The sequence below is a fragment of the Rhyacophila brunnea genome, unplaced genomic scaffold, assembly GCF_057557595.1.
Source record: "Rhyacophila brunnea isolate RB1 unplaced genomic scaffold, BYU_Rbru_1.0 scaffold_11, whole genome shotgun sequence".
Lineage (NCBI taxonomy): Eukaryota > Metazoa > Arthropoda > Insecta > Trichoptera > Rhyacophilidae > Rhyacophila > Rhyacophila brunnea.
Window position 1 is genome coordinate 23,797,446 of NW_028232763.1, and position 17,530 is coordinate 23,814,975.

General features: G+C 30.0%; 1 protein-coding gene across 1 annotated transcript in view; it reads right to left on the reverse strand.

The window, feature by feature from the left end:
• Nucleotides 1–10,905, reverse strand: part of Tps1 (Trehalose-6-phosphate synthase 1) — a 30,430-nt gene extending 19,525 nt beyond the window's left edge. Inside the window, exon 1 of the mRNA XM_085960173.1 lies at nucleotides 10,793–10,905. Coding sequence (XP_085816299.1) covers nucleotides 10,793–10,905 — 113 coding nt within the window. The remainder of the gene's footprint in view (nucleotides 1–10,792) is intronic.
• Nucleotides 10,906–17,530: the final 6,625 nt, after the last annotated feature.

Consider the following 17,530-nt stretch of genomic DNA (forward strand, 5'->3'; position numbering starts at 1 on the left):
CTTCACAAACCCGGAAATTTTAACGGAACACTTAGTTTATTTTGTAGGTTATTTATTAGCGCAGCTAACCGAACTGTCGTTAAACTGACAAGACTTGTCAGCCGGACAGTTAAAAACAATATACCCTATCTTTTTCATATGCAAGGTGTGAAAAAGATGGTCCTCCGTCTGTACCTAGATCATAGCCCCCACATCCCGAAGCGGGCCCCGAGGCTAGGATCTTTGGCGGGCCCCCTACTTATCGCTAACGTTAAAGGCAATGTGATGATCTACAGTTGCATATTCCAAATGTTGTTTGAGGTAAAATTAAGGGTATTTTTAGCGATTTTTTGTATATTTAATACACCCACTTTTATGTTGATATGCAGAATTATGGACATGTCAAATATCAACAATAATCAAAAATTGTAAGTATGGCAAAACCACATATTATTAAATGTTAGCGGAACATAGTTTGGGAAGCCCTGGTTTATGCAGTCATCAAATGTTTAAAATAAGTATAAAGGATAATAAGGCTTCAAAATTATATAAATAGATTATCTACAACGTTTAAGGAATGTCCAGGCTTATGCTCTGAAAATACCATAAAAACTCCATTTTGACCTACGTGGCGCATGTGGCCCGTTAAGTATCTATCCTAAGTGACATTATTTGCCAATGTATTGAATTTTTCATAATTTGAAAATTCCCCAAAATTAATTGTTATTTGAATCACAATTTTTTTTTTTTTTTTAACATTTCGATATTACAGAACTAAAATCGAATTAAGTATAGTTTCGTATTTTCTAAATTTCGCTTTCTTGCACATTTTATGGTTTGGCGTTTAGGATAGTTTAATTTTGTAAAGCACATTGGCTGGAATCCGGTGGATGCGGGTTCGAGAGCTTCGCCAAGAGTTGTATTTTTTTCCCTAGTAGGTATGATTCTGAATTGTTTCAAAATTATTATGCATTTTATAATACTATATCTATGTTGACGTTATATTTTAAATAGACAATGCAAAACTAGGATACGTAAACGGAAAATTTTCACATTAACAGTAACACATAAATATATTATATACACATAAATACGAATAGTAATAATAATAATAACAATTAGCAATGTGTATTTTCACTACCGCAATAAGATATCTCAAATGTTCCCAACCGGTTTTTGGTTAAGGGCACAATATTACTATTACTAATGTGCCTACATTTTATGATCAATACTGGAGTAGTCACACGATATGTTACAATATAATTTTTAATAATTTCATAAAAAAGAAACATTAAATACTTAGTAGTTTTTACTTATTTAATCTGTACATTTCATCAAATCTGTTGTGGGCAACTTTTTTTTGGGTCACGCAAAAATGGCCGCGCGGTTGAAGACAATGATTATAATATTTTAATTCTTGTATATTTTTCACCGAATTTTATTGACTTTGTGGATACTGTATTATTTAAGAAGGTACTTCAACGGCAAATAATTTTCAACTATAGGTGGGACAAAATTTCGGACTGGCTGGCAATCGGAGAGCGAAAGTTGAGCTGTGAACACGTCAATTTGTTTTATGATGGCGACGGGGGAATTAATTCTTAAATCGTGTAAAGATGACTAAAAAACGTTACCCATTTACTTAAAAAGAAAACATGTCAATGAATATATTATTATTATTAGTAATAGAACAATAAACATAACATTAAATGAAGGCATATTGAATTTTTATGACAAATTATGTTTTGTTCTGCACGCGTCATTTGCACAATCTTCGCGTCACGATCATTTTAGACCGTGCCCCAGCAGATAAAAATAACAATCCACTTTTGAGACTCATTTAATTGGTTGTTAATTTGAATTATTAAAAATCATGAAGAGCACATTCTAATCCTAACTATTTTTTTTGTGGTTAAACAAAGTGGCCAATTATTTGAAATTATTATTATATTGAGTAGGTGGGTAATTATATTTCAATAATTAATATGTGAATGTGTCCTCATGCATATTATTTTCTTTTTTCGACCATGTACGATCCTCATAAGATCATATGGGCCTCCACAGAGTGGAGGTTTGTATTATTTTGTTTTTACGAGAAATGAATGCGACTCTGACTCATACATAAATTGAAGAACAACATGTGTACTTACCAGATACAGGATTTGAATCTGGGACCCATGACGCTATAGGTATAGGATATAGGTCGACGATTGCGCGGCCATCGTGGGACTGTTAATCAATTTTAGAACGGTCAATTATTCGGGAATATCTACTTTTTTCAATGTATGGGAAAAGAAAAATATGACTTTCTATCAGAATTTACACGATTTGAAACGTAAGTCAAATTTAATTTGGAAGGTTTATTTTATTCAGGCTTATTTCAGGATGAAATTTCCTTTTTGAAATTTTCTCTTAAATCTAGCATTACCGTGACTATAAAAAAATATCTTGATAAACTCGTACTGACATCTGTTGCACTGATTTGGATATTTATTCTCAGACACCGATGATGAAACTGAAAAAAATGTTTATTTTCAAAATATTTTTCGTATGTTATCCATAACAATATTTTGCCGTGGATGCACGGAAATCTGCATTCACGTTTACGATGTTGTTAACCTCTGAGATGGGTAATAATCTAATAGTAATAATACCCTTGAAAAACTTGCTTTGTTTACTATTTGCATATTTATGTGTTGCACAAACAATATAAAGGTAGATTTAATACTGTGTACCTTTGACAATAGTTGATATGCACAAATTACATGTCAACAATAATTATTACATTAATATCAGGTAGTAATAACAAAAATAATATGACATTAAATAATATCACTTAAGTACGTAATCAAATCAAATTAACAACCTGGTTGAACATAAGTGAAATTTACTTAAATATGCTATGGGCCTACATATACAGAGAGAAGATAATATAAACATAGTTTTTTTTTTTACAGGGAATAGGCTAGTAGTTGTAGAATGCGATCAAAATTGGGTCCTTGCACTGGCTCAAAAACACATTGAAAAAATAACATGAATTTTTTAACCAAGCTGAGGGATAGAACCCATGTTCCACGGAGCCAGAGACGGCCTGTCTGCCAACCAGATCATATTATTATAATTACTGTAAAAACTTACATAATTATTTGTGATGCTAGATAGGATAACCGTTAAGGACAAGCGCATTCTTGTCACGTGTTTAAGTTTATCCCATATTCTTCCACACTCGAGATCAGTTGCCTGTTACTACACATCCGTTAGGTATTTCAATTCTGAGTTCCCTGAAATTTACACATTCGGTGTACCGGTGTATTGGAAAAATTATAAAATAAATGACAAAAAGAAATGTTATTTTAAGATGTTTTGTTGGAGAGTCAATCTATTGGGTGCTTATTTATAATACTGACATTTTATCATTTTATTCATCGATACGTTATATTTTTTCCTATATTTAAATATTTAATGAAAGTCTACAGCAAAAATAACCCAGTTCTAATAAGTACCTAGGTAATTCGATTAAATTCAAAGAATCACGTATATATCAACAATTACTTAATATTAAAAAGGAAAAAAGTTATATTATACAACTTTACTATTTTAAATAGTCGTACTAATAATAGGTCATACTATAGTATGTTGTGAGTTTAACCTATTTTCCTGTAACCTTGGACTAGAAAAAATAATGTCACTGAATACAATATAATAAGTATTATTAATTATTTATTCTTTTATAATATTTTTTTTTATTTTCATATCTTTTAATGCAAATATTAATGTTATAATTATGTCACGTTGTAAATGACACGAAACATAACAAGATAAACTTACTTATTAATAATAGTATTATTTTGAAATACCGGGCAAAAAGAATTTTAAAATGAGAAACAGTACGCATTTATTTAATTGTCATTAAGGGCCCACATGCTCAGCGTAGGTCAAAATGGAGCTTTCATGGTATTTTCAGAGCATAACCGTGGACATTCGTTAAACGTTATAGATAATCTATTTTTATAATTTTGAAGCCTTATTATCCTTTATATTTATTTTAAACATTTGATGACTGCATAAAGTATTTTTATTACATAAAATAGTATTCTTTTACACCTCTCGATCTTCGATCTCGATGATCTTACTCCCTACTTCATTTATCGTTTGTCAATTTATGGTTACGGCCGTATGTTGTAGCTTAACCACTGGAAAATGCCAATAGAAATGGCGTATTTCAAAAAAATACTACCTTATTCTTAGGTCAATAATTATTATAAAGCAATCACTATTCGTAGTATGCTTATCACATTTGAATGGCCAAAGAAATAACTTATAATCAGTATCTTTAGAATTATCTTCAAATGTGTTAATCGTGCCCATTTTTTGAATAATAAAATGCCTAATTCTTGTCAAATTTGGGATCACAAAGATTATAAAATATAATTTCTTATCGTAAATATGTCACTATATAATGTTGACATTAATTTTACTAATGGTTTTCTAAATGCGTTTAAAAATTAATAAATCTAAAAAATCTTAACACCACTGCACATGAATGTACTGAAATATGACTATATTCTAAAACATTTGAGCGAGAGGTTTAAAAGAATACTATTTATGTAATAAAAATACTTTATGCAGTCATCAAATGTTTAAAATAAAAAAATATAAAGGGTAATAAGGCTTCAAAATTATATAAATAGATTATCTACAACGTTTAAGGAATGTCTAGGATAATGCTCTGAAAATACCATAAATGCTCCATTTTGACTTACGCTGAGCATGTGGGCCGTTATAATTGAACTATTGGAGATTTATTGAATTTAAGTATTTCTTAAGAGGTTAAAAATTGTTTTCTTTGTAAAAGTATGAAATAAATTCTGCAGGAATATGTTAATATTTTTTTATGAGAGAGAAAGCATAAAATTATTAATAGCATCGTTGGTATTATTATTATATTATATATTAGCTTAATGTAGATTTTATTCCAATATAAAGCTTTTATTTTTCTGTGTTTCAAATTTCAATCAATCTCACAATTATATAAATTTATATTGATTTATTATAAGTTATTTATAGAGTTTTACAAAATTGTATTGATATCAATTTCAGTTAAATTTCCGTCGAATTACAGAGATCCCTAAAATCATTCACAAACACTAAATGTCAAAATCTGTTAGATACTATTAGTGGCTTTCAATTGAATTAGATCTATATTGGCAAGTGAACACTGTTATTATATGCAAAAACACCCAAATGGAAGCGATTGATTTAAAAAATAAAATTATGTGTACGAAAAATGGCCGGATTTGTCCACCATTACGAATATAAATGACCGAATAAAAGAGTTGATTTTTTGACATTAGTTAAAAATACCTTCTAAACTTGTGTGTTCTGAGATATTTGAAAATGTGCCGTAATATATTTTTGGGAATAATACCATCGGTACAGTAATAAGATTCGTTTTATTTCGAGATAAGAATAGATGCAAAAAATAATGGCCTTGCCACAAAAAATAAATTTAAAAACTCTTAATATTAACGGTCCCGTACAGTACAGATTTGAAGGTAAGGTACAGACTTGAAGCTTTCGAGATGTGGCTGTACAGACGCATCCTCAAAATTCCTTGGACTGACCGGGTGACAAATGTTGAAGTTCTCAATCGAATGGGGAAGGACCGAGAAGTTCTACGTAGTATCAAAACCAGGAAACTACAATACCTCGGCCACATTATGAGAGGACAAAAATACAGCATTCCCCAACTTGTCATTCAAGCAAAGATCAATAGGAAGCGTAGCAGAGGACGGCGCCGCATTTCGTGGCTTAAGAACCTCCGTGATTGGTACGAGTGCAGCTCCACCGAACTGTTCCGGGTAGCAGACGACAAATATAAGATCGCCTTGATGGTGGCCGACCTCCGCTAGGGGATGGCACTATAAGAAGAAGAATATTTACGGTGGCCGCGCGGCTTAAGCGTTGGACTATCATGCCGTGGGTCTCAGGTTCGAATCCTGGGTCTGGCAAGTACACATATTGTTTTTCAATTTGTGTGTGAGTCAGGGTATGGACCTGATAGGTTGAGCAAGTGGCTGACATCCATTTCTCGTAAAAAAACAAAATCTGTTAATACAAACCTCTACTATGTGGAGGCCCATATGATCCTTTTAGGATCGGACATGGTCGATTTTTTTTTTGATTTCTTTATTATTTTATCCATCTATATCGTAGTAAAGAATGTCTTTATTTAATGATATTGTAAAAATATTAACTTCTACTCAAATCTTATCTACTTCATTTATTAATATATTTTTTGCAACGTTACTTACTTAAATGAGAAAATGCATTTATAATATAAACATAGTTAATGTTATTATCATGATGCATACCTATGATATTTATATAATTGTAATAAGTAATATTATGCGATTAAGAAAAATCATTATTGGGTATAAAGGATTTAATTAGGTTATTTTTTCAAGTGTTTATTCTTATTTGGCGGTCTCGTTGTAAAGGACGAGACCGCTGTAGGTGACCAGGCGTAGAGATGCAAGTCGGATTGGTGGTTGCTCCAATGGATAGAGGAGCGAGTTTTAATTGCAGCGTAAACAGTCAGTACAATAGTTATGATAATTTTCCTAGGTCCAAGGCTCGGTGGATGAGATGATGTGCAGAGAGATTGAGATCTGACTGACACGAAGGTTGATATTGATCGGAGTGAGATATGTTTTATCCGGTAAGTTATGATATAATGCCGTTTCCAATCAATTTTGATCTGCTATTTATTGACGTACTTACGCACTATTGAATATGTTAAAATGACTATTTAATAAATTGCGGATCAGCTATTTTATTGAGTATGCGATAATTGGATATTTCGCTGACTGTCACTGAAATATGTATTAAGAAATAATATTATAACTGAGATCAGTTGTTTTGAATAATAATAAATAATATTATAATGAGAACTGGGTCACACGGATCCGATGATGGCCACACTTATATGAATAGTGTGCATTGGCACGAGAAAAGTTGAGAAGCACTGCCGAATTATCTTCTGATACTCCTGACATATTGTATAATTTGGATGTAGATTTACATCAAATCATACTTGAGTGAAGACAACACAAAACTATACTCGTTGTACGATGATCCCTCAGTTGTCTCATACGTAAAAGATAGGGGAAAGGGAACGACTTCATTGGGCAGGCCATGTCGCAAGGATGGAATACACCCAAGTATAAAAAGGGCACTCTTTAACAGACGATAATATTATCTATTTAGAATTGTCTTAAGATGATTTTTTTTATGTGTAAGATAATGTAATTAGCAATTGAGATTTTTCCGCTTGTTTTTATTTATGAATGAAGCTTCGGTCTGAATGACTGTGTATGAACCATATTTTGAGTTTGCTGTAGTAGTTAATTCCTTGAATTCTTCCAGTGATTCGGCGAGTTAAATGTCAAGTTTATTGTTTAAAATCTAACGGTCTCCAGTCGTCGGAGAATCAGCAGACTCGAGATCTTCTGGTAAATCATACCAATTAATTAATATGCTTATACTAGAATTAAATAAATAAACTAGATTTTTTTCACTAAATGTTTTTCCGACGTAATCCTACTGCATCAGTTATAAATGAAAAGGATATTCCATTGTTCGAATAAGTCACACTAGATGATTATGACCAGGGAACACAAAGTTAACTGGCTTACCCTAATGGGTATGGTTTAACCGGCTATGGATGTTGAATGTGGATAAATATGAAATAAACTTAAACACGTGTTAATGAATATTATGTTCTTTTCAATAGTTACTTACTTAAACTATTTTTTTATTCAATAATAATTCACAAGATTTAAGAATGTGCTATTCTAAGCATTGAACATACATAATCTTGGGAAGCGCTTCAGAGAGTATTATAAGAGCCAATAGTTAAAATTTGTCGTAATTAGTATGAAAGCTTTAGCATAGTGGTCTATGCGCGGCGGGCGCGATACCTGGAGAGATGCAGGTTCGATTCCTGCGGGTTGTCTTACTTTTTTCAAAAAGATTTTTTCTATTGGTTATAATACCCTTTTTCAGACGTGTTTGCAAAATTATGTATATAAATGTAACATGCATTCAATACTGAGGGCAGTCGGCACGCTTTGTAATAATTGGGGTTTACTATCTGACCGTCATAAACTAGCCTGCTTCAAAATCTTGGTCCAAGGCGATTGATTTTACATTTATATTTATTAATCTGTTCTGTGAATATGACATAAGTATTGGGTATACGATGGTCATTTTCCAGAGATCAATGTATAACCTAAAAAATGTGGTGTCCTATCGAACATTGGTTAAAAATTAGATAACAGCGTTTTTGGTCCGGTGTGTTGGATTTAAATTAGTTTTTGATCTCAATTAAAACAAAAAGCACACCAATAACAATTGAAAATAAATAAATAACGGAAATTATTATTTCTGGTTAAATAACTATTTTGTTTCAATACAAAAGTAATGACGTATCTTATTAAATGCATTTTAAATATCTAAACATAATGGTACAATAATGAAAGCACATATTATAATAGTGCATCTATGATAAAAATAAATTAATGCAAAATTGGAAAACAATTTACCATAATATTATTTGTTTTATTTATAAAACAAATTGAATTACTGATTAAACATGTCGAATGCAATCAGTTATGTTAGAATGTATTAATTATTTGTTTGAAATCACTATCAATTATGTAAAGTGAACTGAAATGAATGAAGTACGTCTATTACGAAACTATGTAGTTTCCATCGAATACCTACTATTGATTGTAGCGTTATAAAGATATGATAATAAACTATTAATTGAACATGATAAATCAATGTTTTATTATAAGTAAAAAGATAGGCATCTCATATCGAGGAGGTACCCATGCATCACTATTATATTTATGAATTAGCCTGATAATTTAAATAAATTCGAATATTTAATTATGTTTAGTAGTTAAAATTTGCATGAAAATATACATATAAAATTAATGGTTTCATTTTTATGTAATTAAATTATTAATTTTGGATATTTTACAACGTTTTTATTAGCTCGTATTCTCATTTGTCCGGTACAAATCTTGCAATCGATTTTTAACTAACTTCCCGACTAGCTAGACATTTGAAACTTTTAGAATATTTCAGAACACGATGCCAATGCATTTTTTAAATACTTTTAGCCATCTTTAAGTAGAATTGAATTCATTTTCAGTTAATTCTGTTTTGTATGAAAAGTTATTTCGACACCATTATTGGTTGCTAGGGGTCTGGGGTCCTAGCAACTAAATTATTAATATATACGTGCGTTACTATGGAAATCAAAATGACATGTCAAGTACAAATTTTTTTGATCGTTTAAGCTAGTCAAGTCAAGTTTGTATGGTTCAACAGAAAATTTAAAAACGTTGTATATAAAAAGTTCTTTTTATCTTGTAATTATTAAAATAAATTTTTATTTAACAATTTTATTAATTTGCGATACATTTAAAATAATATAATATATTTTGAATAATTATTAATCAGTATTTTTTTCAGCGTGAAAAAAATGTTAAAATCATAGAGAATTATATAGAGAACTAATACGTCATAGATACATAATAATAACAATAAAAGAGTAAAACAAAATGACAGTTGAAGAAGAGAGAAGTTGTAAAATTAAGTACACATAAAAACTAATATTTATGACATTATCAATATAATATTATTAAAAGTCGGTCTATTGATCTTCATAAATGGTGATGTACCTACCCAATTTATTTTTTATTTATATAATTGATTAAAAACAACAAAAATAATAGAAAAAAAACATGACAGTAAGTATAAAAATGTGTTTCTTTTGTTTTATAATCTTGTTAATTTGAATTTTTTTCTTACTAATTTATGGATGACATATTATATTTACGTGAGTTTATTTTAATAACAATATCTTACTTAAATACAAAATAATAAGATAATACATTATTCTTTGTGTGATATCAATGTCATCTACATACAGAATAGCTCAGTGGCGAAGGGTGGAGGTAGGCTATTGATTTGATATAAATAGTGCACACTAAACGTTATCATCCATACGTATTTGTATTTATTGAACTAAGAATACAATTTGTAGATGGTGCTGGTTAGTTTTTCAAATTCAATTAAACCCTACCTAAACCAAACCGTAATAGTTTAGTTGTGCTATGGGCGATCTAACAAAAAAGTGCACACTTTTTTCAGTCAAACTTATTTGTTTTAATTGGATTAAGACTATATATTACAGATGGTGTTGGTTGGTTTTTTTTTAATTCATTAAGCCCTGAAAACTAAACCATAATCGATAAAAATATTCTTCTAACTTTAAAATGCCTAAAGGTTTAATGGCATAATTCTAGATATTTTATAAACATACGAATATTTTTTCATTATTATTTAATATATTATCTTGTATTTGGCAGGCTTTAATTGAATTTTGCAAACTAACAAATATTATCTACATATTGTAGTCTTAGTTTAATGGAAACAAATACATTTGACTGACAAAGTTTAGTATGAACTATTTATGTCAGATCTTAAGAGCCTACCTCCACACTTCGTCACTGAATAGTCTTTGTAGTATTTTGAATCAGTCTGATAACATTTCTCATCAGGTGTTTTGGCAGATTTATAATAATTAATCAATGTTTATTCTAATGACAATGAATCTAAAATAAAGGTTCAAAATAAAACTACAATTTTTTTCACAGAAACAATGTATTATAATATTTAGTATGTGTAGAGTAAGTTCATTACCAAACGATTAAATAAAGTGAAATAGTAAAGGTACCTTGCGTTTCTTTCAAGTTTTCCAGTGTCCTCATTCCGTTTGAGGACAAACGGTAGCCGGTTCGACACAACAATCATGCTGCCCTTACAGGCTGCCGTCCTGTACTCGCCCATAATCTCGTTGCAACTTCACTCACAGGTGATAATCACTAACCTTGCGCGACCACCTCCAGTTACGGTGGACGGATCAAGTTCACAACATTCAAACGAAAAACGCAAACGCGGAAATCGTTCCTCTTGGCGGGAAATCTAGCCTATGTCGGAAACTGCTGATATAAGAGGAAAATTGGCGCGAAGATAGGCACCGAATGTTGTGGGTTGGGCGCTACACTTCTACTGGCGGGCTGAGGGCGAGACGATCACTTATAAAGTGGCCCAAACGTAGAAATCCCTTAAGCGAACTAGCTGAACTGACGCGCTTCTGAGTCAAAGTTCGACTATGGCTCTGACCCACCCGAGGCCATTAGGTTATCTGATAGAAAAGCAAACATAAAACTCAGAAGGCGCACCGCAATGATTTAATAGACATGCATTGGAAACTGATATCAATACGCGTCAAAGAAAGATCATCCAATTAGACTGCAGGAATTTGATGCACGATCTTAGTAATTACTCTCGGCTGATTGCTGTGACAAACATAGTGGTAAATTAAGTAAATAAGAATGGTTATAATAGTCTGTTTAAAAATAGCAGAGCCAGAATAATAATTACAGGGTTTTCTACCGCAATTTAAGACTAGATTAAAATGTCTCATGTAATATTTACGCCAATTGTGGTAATTACAGGTATTCAGGTACGACAGAAAAGTGTAACAAAAGATGTAAATGAGACAAAATTTTATCTAAATATTTCACAGTAAAAATAACTTCATTAATAGGCATAGTATTCCTAATTAGATAGATAGTCACATTTGTAATTTGATGACATCATTAGAGAATTTTGTGTGATATCTACGCTAGGAAGATCCCCATTTTTTCATCGGAAAACATCTAAATGACAAAAGAATTATCTAATTGTAGAGAAAAAAACCGAATGAGACTGCATGATAGATCACGGAATATACCAATGTACAAGATTATAATATTTTAGGATACATTATGTGATTGAACAATCTGTACGGTTGGAAAATTATTATAAAGTTTTTTTTATTAGGAAAATTATGGATATATTTTCTAGACGAATAGCACAGCAACTGTAAAAAATATTCCAGTTATGCACCTATAAAATAATACTAAGGTGAATATTAATACATTCCTTACGGGCGAGAGTGAGTTTTGCGAGTAATTAATATAATCATATAATACGCTTACAAATATTAATTGGAATCATTCAATTTTAGTTCAGAAAAAATCAACCGTAACGATTTGCATATTTTTTATTAAGTCACTCAAAAATCTACATTTTTCATACTAACACATCGCAAGACGTTATCGAAGATATAACATTTGATGATGCCATTAGCCTTATTAAGCAGGTTGATTCATTTTTCTTAAATTATTTGTGTGGGGTATGCTAAATGGATTATAGTAAAATTTATCACTATTTTTATTATTTGAATTTTCCTGTACTGTATTGCCTTTTGTTATTAGTAATTATGTTTCTTGTAGAATGCATGATATTTTTTAAAACTATTTATTATAAATATAGCTTTTGCATACTTCGTATAGGAACAGGACAACTGGGCGCCAGGACAACTTGACGCCGCACTGTTGAATGAAATAAATAAACATTCGTTACGATTTTATACAGAAAGTAGACGAAGAATTTTAATCAGTTTTTATCTACAACTTAGTAGTTTTAATTCATCTTACTTTTAACACAATGTTTTTTTTGTTGCGGAATGAGAATAATCATGCCTGAGGCTTTATATAAAAACAATAGAACTCTCTTCTCATTGGAACTTAAACATATGCACAAATAAAACATTATTTACGAATTCAGTTCTCATATTTAAATTCTCATCAAGTATTAAAAAATAATATAATAATTTAAATATCAATAATGATATTAAAAATATATTTTAAAAGTACCTATATAATTCACGAACGTCTATTTATTTACGAATTTCATTCGTTTGCGTGGCGCCCAGTTGTCCCGCCGCCAAATCGTCTTAGACCCACTTTGTGTTGTTCTAGTGTGTATTATGACGTATTGGTCAGTCACTGTAATGTAACTATTTTTTATGGACAAATTTAATATATAACTAACTAAATAAAATAAAATAAAATATTTTTATTTTTTCTTTGTCTAGTTCCAACATGATTATAGAAGGCTGATAGCCATTTCATTACATTTCTTAGGGCTATCGATTTTGTTGATAATATGGGCAGTATGATTATTTATATTATATTAATGTTGAAAGTTTTTTTTAAATGTGAATTACATGTCCCATTAAACGTATTGTATGATTTATATACTCAAATCCGGCCCTGATACAATACCGCGGAAGTAATCAATAAATAACTGATTAACATGATTGTAGGTATAGAATATTATAAATGTATAAAGTAGCATCTTTGGTAGAGTTATTGTTTACAATAAATTTGATATTTTGATTTAGTCATACATCGAATGCAGTTTGTTGCCAAGCGTTAGGGACTAGGCAGACACTCTTGAGAAATAATAAGCCTAGGGCCTTTTTGCAAATTCATCACCTGTTTTGAATATTTCAAGGCCTTCATTAGCCAGGTCACAATACTAGAATAACATAACTTAAGTACTCTTTCGATAAGTGTTCATGTTGCACAAATGTGGTTCTAGGACGTATAAATTGCATGGTTACATGGAAATTTTAAATTGTTATCAATCCAGTAGATTTGTATAAAATAGATTAAACATGGTAAAATAAATTATTTAAATGCTGATAAATAATTACCTTATATACCTTACCTTGATTAACGTGTAAAAAATGAGAGAAAACATATATAAATAATGTAATTAACATTTTTTTTTATTCAACGAATAATTCACAAGATTTAAGAATGTAATATTCTAACTATTGAAGATACATAATTTTGAAAACACTTCTGAAAAAATGTACTATAACCAATAGAAAAAATCTTTTTGAAAAAAGTAAGACAACCCGCAGGAATCGAACCTGCATCTCTCCAGGTATCTATATATAAATGTACAATTATAAATGTGTAGAAGAGGACTAGATAGGGAGAAGACGTATTAAATGGGGCAACATGAAAAAAAAACATACGTAAACGCAAATTCTAAATAAATGAATTTGAATTGTAGTACCGGATAGTGATTGAGATTCTCTTTTTACCACGTTTTTCTTAGCTCGTATTCTTGTTTGTCCAGTGGTTGTTTATCCAGTACAAATGTTGCAATCGATTCTTAACTAACTTCCCGACTAGCTAGACATTTGAAACTTTTAGAATAAATAAGAACACGATGCCAATGCATTCTTTTAATACTTTTAGCCATCTTTAAGCAGAATTGAATTCATTTTCAGTTAATTCTGTTTTGTATGGAAAGTTATTTCAGAAGAAATCCGTAATTCAATCCACTATTATTGATTGCTAAGGGGGTGGTCTTAGCAACTAAATTATTAATATATACGTGCGTTACTATGGAAATCAAAATGACATTTCAGTATATTTGTTTGTTTGTTTGTTGCAAAATAGCAAAAAATGATTTGTTGACAATTGCTTTATTTGTCATTAATTATTAATATATAGAATTGTCAAGTTGATATGATTCAACAAAAAATTTAAAAACGTGGTACATAAAAAGTTCTTTTTATCTTGTAATTATTAATTTGTTAATTTAAAAATAACGAAAAATAAAGTTTTCAGTATGTTTTGTAGACAATAAAATAACCCAGTTAGAAAAAATACTTAACCGTTCATTCGCTTATATTATTAAACCATATCAGTGCAAACACATGTCAATTGTGTAATAATGTAGTATTATAATAACCTAACGTAATATTGTATTGTAGTTTTTTTTGCTTATATTGCTGGAGACGTAAACATGCCCGAAATTGATTAAATTGACAAATTTTGTTAGTGTTAATTTTATTAAAATCCTTAACGTAAGTTAAATGCATCATTTAGGAGACTTTCTGTTCTCCGGAGTGATACCTACCCATTACCCCTTGGAAAAAAATCTTTTTATCGTACCTTGTACCTGGACCATTGCATGCGCACTAAACTATGTGTAAAAAAACTCAGCCATATCCAGAAAAATATTTTACACAAAGAATATTTTAGAATGATTTAAAATTTACATAATATATTTATTCAAAAATATCCTAAAGAAATTGTACCCTTTTCGTAAGATATCTGGTTAATACGATATCAATTATCTGGAGTTCTTATGAAATTTTTTTCCGTTTTAGATCGCATCCTGAAGTTTCTTCGGTGTCTTTATTTTAACATAATATATAAACCTTTTTAGTTTCCGTAATTCTATTTCTAAGAGTATTTTCCGACGACCTTTATTCAGGCTTTTATACTTGATTTTCACTCTCATATAGCACATGGCAATATTCATATAATATTATATTAACCACAAGTCATTTACCTGCATGATCGCAGTCATGATTTCTTCTGGATCAAAACTGTATCAACAGGTCAGGATTATGAGATGCCAAGAAAGAGGGCTACTACACTGAATTCGATGTCATTTTTATAAGATTTCTTTTCTATCTACATATTATCATGATGTGACTGTCTTGAATTAATAATTTGTAATGTCAATAATATAATTTTAATAGTTAAATACATATATTGTAAAAGACTACACGTGCATCCTTAGAGATTCAGAAAAAAATAAATGTTAGATGCAAAGTATTTTTATTTACTTCTAAGTACTCGTATATTTTATAACATATTGTGTTAGATCAATTTTTATCAATCAATCAATTCCATTTAATTCCGATATTAAAATATTTCGGTACATTCGGAAGTTAGTTTCAAGGTCGGAGCATTAATTAGCCGACATTGATGCAATATTGTTTATCCAATATCAAATAAGGTTTTCTGGTAATTAAAACGTGTATTTATTTTCACTATTAATATTTAAAATTATTCAATAACATGTATTTCAAAGTAAATATTTCTTTTGTAATCTTTAGCATGCCAGCCTTTTTTGTAAATATCTCGAAATTAATGTTTATGGATATACTATTAGAAATACTTTGGAACTATTACCCTAAGTTATTTTTATGTTTTAATGCAACTATTAATTAAGTTGCCCATTTCCAAAATTCACCTTGACCATTTTCTTTTGTTTTGAGATATATTCATAAAAATGTGTATGGAACCTACACATAGAAAAAAATAACCATTATTTTCTTGGGCTATTGGGCGGGTCCTTTTAATATTATAACTACAGAGCTTTTCCAATCAAACATTTGAAACTTTTGCGGAACATGATATTATAATTTCCCGCATTGAGCGAAAGTTTCAAAATACTCACTCTGTAAAAATGGAAAAGATGATAAGTATTTGAAAATGGCCACTAGACGGACAGGATGAATTTTGAAATTTGCCGATGTTTTTCAACCGTTATACTGATTGCAAGACTGGTTTTGGAAATGTTGATATAATATATTATGTGTTCCCTTTAGAATAAGGAATTAAATTGCAACTTGCAATTGCAATGGCGACTCAATTGTTTACTTCAAACATAATTTAAAAATATCAAAATAAAACTTTATTTAAAATACTTGAAATTATGCACGTTGCAGCATATAATATTATAAATTACATACATCGTTGCAGGACTGATTAGTACCTACCTATATGGAATTTATTATATTATCGAAGTTGTAATATAACTGGAGCACTAATATAAAATATGGCACAAATTCAAGCTTATAATCATGGACATATAAATAAATTATAAAATAAATCACTTTGTAAATAAAGTAATGATTATTGAGAACGAGAAAAAGTTTTTCCCACCGACATCATTTTTAATAGGACATTAATATTTGCTTTACCTACACAATGAATTGTAATACTATTAAAAGTGCATTAAGATTATACTATTAGGTACGATAAAGTGTGTTGTACAAATAAGTTCCATTTTATTATTATTAAAATAAAGACATATATGCATTTAAAAAAAATGATAAAGAATATATAATTTATAAAATATTCCACTATCTATCAGTGGCGCGCGGTTATATTATAACTATGCATAAGCCACTTTATAATAGTATTATTTATTTATTATGCAATAATTGATGGGTAAATTTTACTTATCTATAGATTTTCTAAAGATTGCATGTTAAATATTGCCCGAGACTTTCACGGTTGGCTTTTCACGTTCTTTACTTATATTATACGTAAACATCTTAAGAATATTGCAGTTACCACTCCACAATACTCCTACCAGAGACTATACTTCTTCAATAGCTGCTCGCCATGATTCAGTTCGTTTTAAAAAAAATCTAAGTAAGTATATAAAATGTACCAAACAGTGATTTTTTTTTTAACAAATAACAGGTAGGCATGCATTTTCCCAATATGATCCTCATATATAGAAGTCACCGCACGTCACTGCTATTTACATAATATCCTTTCCTTAGGTATTTATTTTTCAGGTTATGGAGTCACCAACATTTTTGTAATTGTGAGTACGTTACATTATTGTTAAAATATCAGGGATACGTAATATTTTTTTGTCAGATAACCGTAGAATGTAATAATTTTTAAGCTATTTTCGTTTGTAACAACTCTCATATTGGTGTCAATGCTCCTATCTCAGTACCCGTTAC